The sequence below is a fragment of the Dendrobium catenatum genome, unplaced genomic scaffold (genome assembly GCF_001605985.2).
Source record: "Dendrobium catenatum unplaced genomic scaffold, ASM160598v2 fragScaff_scaffold_1449, whole genome shotgun sequence".
Taxonomy (NCBI): Eukaryota; Viridiplantae; Streptophyta; class Magnoliopsida; order Asparagales; family Orchidaceae; genus Dendrobium; species Dendrobium catenatum.
Genome location: NW_021319911.1, coordinates 1,675,267 through 1,678,759, shown reverse-complemented (window position 1 = coordinate 1,678,759; position 3,493 = coordinate 1,675,267). Strand labels below are relative to the sequence as shown.

Below are 3,493 nucleotides of genomic sequence, written 5' to 3'. Positions count from 1 at the left end.
TTCTCATTTCTTCAATCTCTCTAGATTTAGCCCTTCCTCAATCTCTTCCAATCTCCCTAGTCAGCGCTGCAAACCCTCTCGTTTACAGATTCTTCAACTCCACCTTGGATCATGACAATGCAGAGGTGGAATAACTGCCCTCAATAGCATAATCCTGTGACCCATGGCCCATATACCCTCCCCCTCTGTCTTCCATCACAACTTTTGACACATGTTTGATACTTCAGAAATGTGGGCCGATCCAGAAGAATGATCCTTCGCACAGTGGACTGCCCTGACTTTCTCTAGCTCGTACAAAATCATCATGCGAGTTACAAATTAGTTTTTATAAAATAATTTTTATTTAAACTCCAAAAAATTTACTCACATGAGCCGTTCTTAGAACTTCTCATCAACCAATACTGATGGTCAGCTTGATGTTGAATTGAGTTCTTGTATGCCAACTTCCAATAGTGTTGGCTCCCGACCAAGGTGCTATCTTTTCTTGAAAATTTTGATGCTGTAGTTATAATAACATAAATATATGTAAAGTTCAAAATGAAATGCAAGCAGAACTGCAATCATATAGAGTTGAAAATCAAAGGAAGAAGGAGCAAGAGGAGTAGCCATCTCTAGACAGTGAGGATATAACTGAGGATTAAATCTTTTTTATGTTTGATGATTGTATTTAGAACTTGTGATTGTAACCTTATTGAATTTAGAACTTGGTGAACTTGTTTTATGTTTGATGAACTTATTTAGAACTTTTTAATGTTTGATTGTAAACTTGTTTATTTAATTTGTGGTTATGTATATAATTGTGATGAATATAACGGCGTGTTGCCCAAAATATCTTATTATGTATTGCTATTTCTGCAGGTTTAGAATTTAGGATGAACCTCCCTCAAATAAAGGGAATGCTGTCAATTTTTTTTTTCAGGTGCTACAGGTTTCCAGCGGCCAACCGACGGTTTGGCCGCCGGTAACTACGATACTGGACGGCTTAAGTTATGCCGCCGGTAATTCCCTTAAACCGCCGGTACTATACCGGCGGTTACCGACGGCTACCGGCGGTTATCCGGTGAAAGCCCGCCGGTAATATCGTCGGCGTTAACCGCCGGGCGCCGTCGGTAAAATAACCGGCAGTTTACCGACGCTAGCCGGCGGTTAAGCGAACACACGAAGGCCTCTTTAACCGCCGGCATACCGTCGATAAAGTGGTCGTCGGTTAGCCGTCGTTAATATAACCGGCGGCTCAACGGCCGTAAAACCGCCGGTTACAAATCCGGTAGTCACCGGTGATATACGCCGTCGGAAAACCGCCGCCTAACAGAACCGTCGGTACTAAGCCGCCGGTAAAAGTTTCCTACGCCAATTATATCGGCGGCGTAAAAACCGCCGAGAAACCGCCGGTAAAATTTAAAACCGTCGGTTTTTGGTGTTTTTCCTGTAGTGCGGACTAGCATCTTCTCTCATTTACTTTTATCCTGCTTCTCTTCATTCTCCCAAATGTCATCCAGCACAAGTAAGAACTTTTTGAACATTATCTCAGTCTGAAGACTATCTTGAAGTGACTCAAGTGTCTCCAAACGAGACCTCTCCTTCTTAAGAGATTCCAACATATCTGCAATGACTTTTTTCACATCAAATTTGTTGGAAACACAAAGCCACATTTTAAGAACAAATTCCTTTGTCAATTCATCTTCATATACATGTTGCAAGAGAGTTGTCTTTCCCATGCCACCATGGCCTACTATAGATAGAAGAGAAATGTTTCTGTACCTAGTTGTCCGAGGCTCATTTGATGGTTTTCTCAGCCACTGCATAACAAACTCCTTAGCCTCGCCTCTACCGATGAGATCATTCGAAGGCAAGGATCCTGTTTACGCTATCTAGAAGATGAAGAAAAGTACTAACCCCAGCTGAAACTTTATCTAGTTTCTTCACAACCTCCTCCAACCTCTTCAAGTTGGGATCAATCTTGAGAGCACGTTCGCCTACTTTGCGAGCACTTTCAATCAGGAAAAACGCCGTTCTTTTCTGATAAAATTAGAGAGAAATATATTATGCCCTAAATATATTTATTTGCAACCAGTATCAAATAGGTAGCTGATGATAATGAACGCACCTCTGTTTCCTCCATGTTTTTGGTCAGCTGTTGTTTATGCTTCATGTACTCAAACTCATCGAGCACATCATCTGCCTCATCAACAGCATCTCGCAGCAGCCAGATCCAATTGTTGAGAGCCGGGTTCTGATCGCTAATTTGTGCTTGGTTAGCGGCAAAGACGACAGCTTGGATCTTGGGGTGGTTTTCTCGCAGGCTTTCCAGCTCCTTCTTCATGCCGGTCTGCCATCCGACTTGCTCTTCCAGGTAATCAGAGCAAGCGTTGATGATCGATCTTGTCCATGATTGGACCAACAAACCATTCCGCCATGGCACCGATGATCAAGGTAGAGAGAGCAGAACAACTGAACAGTAAGGGAAACAGAGATTGATTGGAAGAGATGAAGATAAGAGTAGATACTCTAATAATTGAGAGAGAGAGAGAGAGAGAGAGAGCTGCGCGTAGTTGGTAAGCCTGACTGAAAAAATGAAATTTTAAAATAAATGAGAAGTTTGATTTTTTTATGGGAATATCATTTTATTTTTTATTATATATAAAGTAAGAAAAAAAAATGATTTTTTATCTTCTTGTGATGAATAATTTGATACTAATTTATATTTTTATATAATATAATTGAATAAATTTCAATAAAATTTTGAACTTTTTAAAATGAGTTAGATGTGCAGATTTAAACTTTTTTTAATATATTTAAATTATTAATTTCAAATACATAATTAATTAAGTTTTTTCTTGAACTCAAGAAGAAAATTTGGAGATAATTAAGCAAACTTTCAAATCCACCCTCAATCAAAAAAGAGAATCTTCTTACTTTTCTTACAATAGCTCCAAAAGAACATCATGTAAAGAAAGAGCCTTGTCTGCCACTTATTACATATATATATATATATAATTTTTAAATTTAAAATTAATTCTCCATTATAAAATTCACATCTTCACATGTGAAATTAAAATTGAGCATGATAGCAATAAAAGGTTCCTCTAACTTTCTGCACATCATAAAAAAACAAGAATATTATTTTTCTCATTGATGATCACTTAATTGGAAATCTTAATTCATTGTGATTAATGACAATTAATGATGCTTGTAGACTATAAAGCATTACATATTATAAACAATTATTATTATTTTACTTTAATGCCACCAATTCATTTGACTTTAATGACATAAATTGATTACTCTTCAATCTAATCTATGCTCATAAATCTTAATTAGCCCCAAATAAATCTCCCCACCAAGTTTTGAAAACTGGATTGGACCAGCCGGTGCGACCGGTTCAACCGTGAACCGGTTCGGCGGGCAGTCCGGGAAGAGTAAGGAACCGACTGATTTTATAACTAGGTAAAAAACGCTTGAAACCCCGATTGAACCGGTTAACCGCCGAACC

The 3,493-nt window shown here is 38.4% G+C and overlaps 2 protein-coding genes across 2 annotated transcripts in view; both read right to left on the bottom strand.

The window, feature by feature from the left end:
* The window catches only part of LOC114580982 (putative disease resistance protein RGA3), a 4,280-nt gene extending 3,096 nt beyond the window's left edge, over nucleotides 1-1,184 (bottom strand). The window contains exon 1 of the mRNA XM_028700106.1: nucleotides 1,048-1,184. Within this exon, the coding sequence (XP_028555939.1) occupies nucleotides 1,048-1,184 (137 nt within the window). The remainder of the gene's footprint in view (nucleotides 1-1,047) is intronic.
* Nucleotides 1,185-1,600: 416 nt separating this feature from the next.
* LOC110112655 (putative disease resistance protein RGA1) lies at nucleotides 1,601-2,540 on the bottom strand. Its single transcript, XM_020844947.2, has 2 exons — nucleotides 2,108-2,540; nucleotides 1,601-2,019 (listed from the first exon to the last, which is right to left on the bottom strand). The coding sequence occupies exons 1-2, from the start codon at nucleotides 2,321-2,323 to the stop codon at nucleotides 1,840-1,842; spliced, it is 396 nt and encodes a 131-aa protein (XP_020700606.1). The 5' UTR covers nucleotides 2,324-2,540; the 3' UTR covers nucleotides 1,601-1,839.
* Between the last annotated feature and the right edge of the window lie 953 nt (nucleotides 2,541-3,493).

Bases quoted from the DNA above. Each gene is read 5' to 3' on its own strand.
- LOC110112655 (XM_020844947.2), bottom strand. From the start codon at position 2,323: ATGAAGAAGGAGCTGGAAAGCCTGCGAGAAAACCACCCCAAGATCCAA. The intron at 2,020-2,107 runs GTGCGTTCATTA...TAATTTTATCAG, and splicing joins AAAACATGGAGGAAACAGAG to AAAAGAACGGCGTTTTTCCT.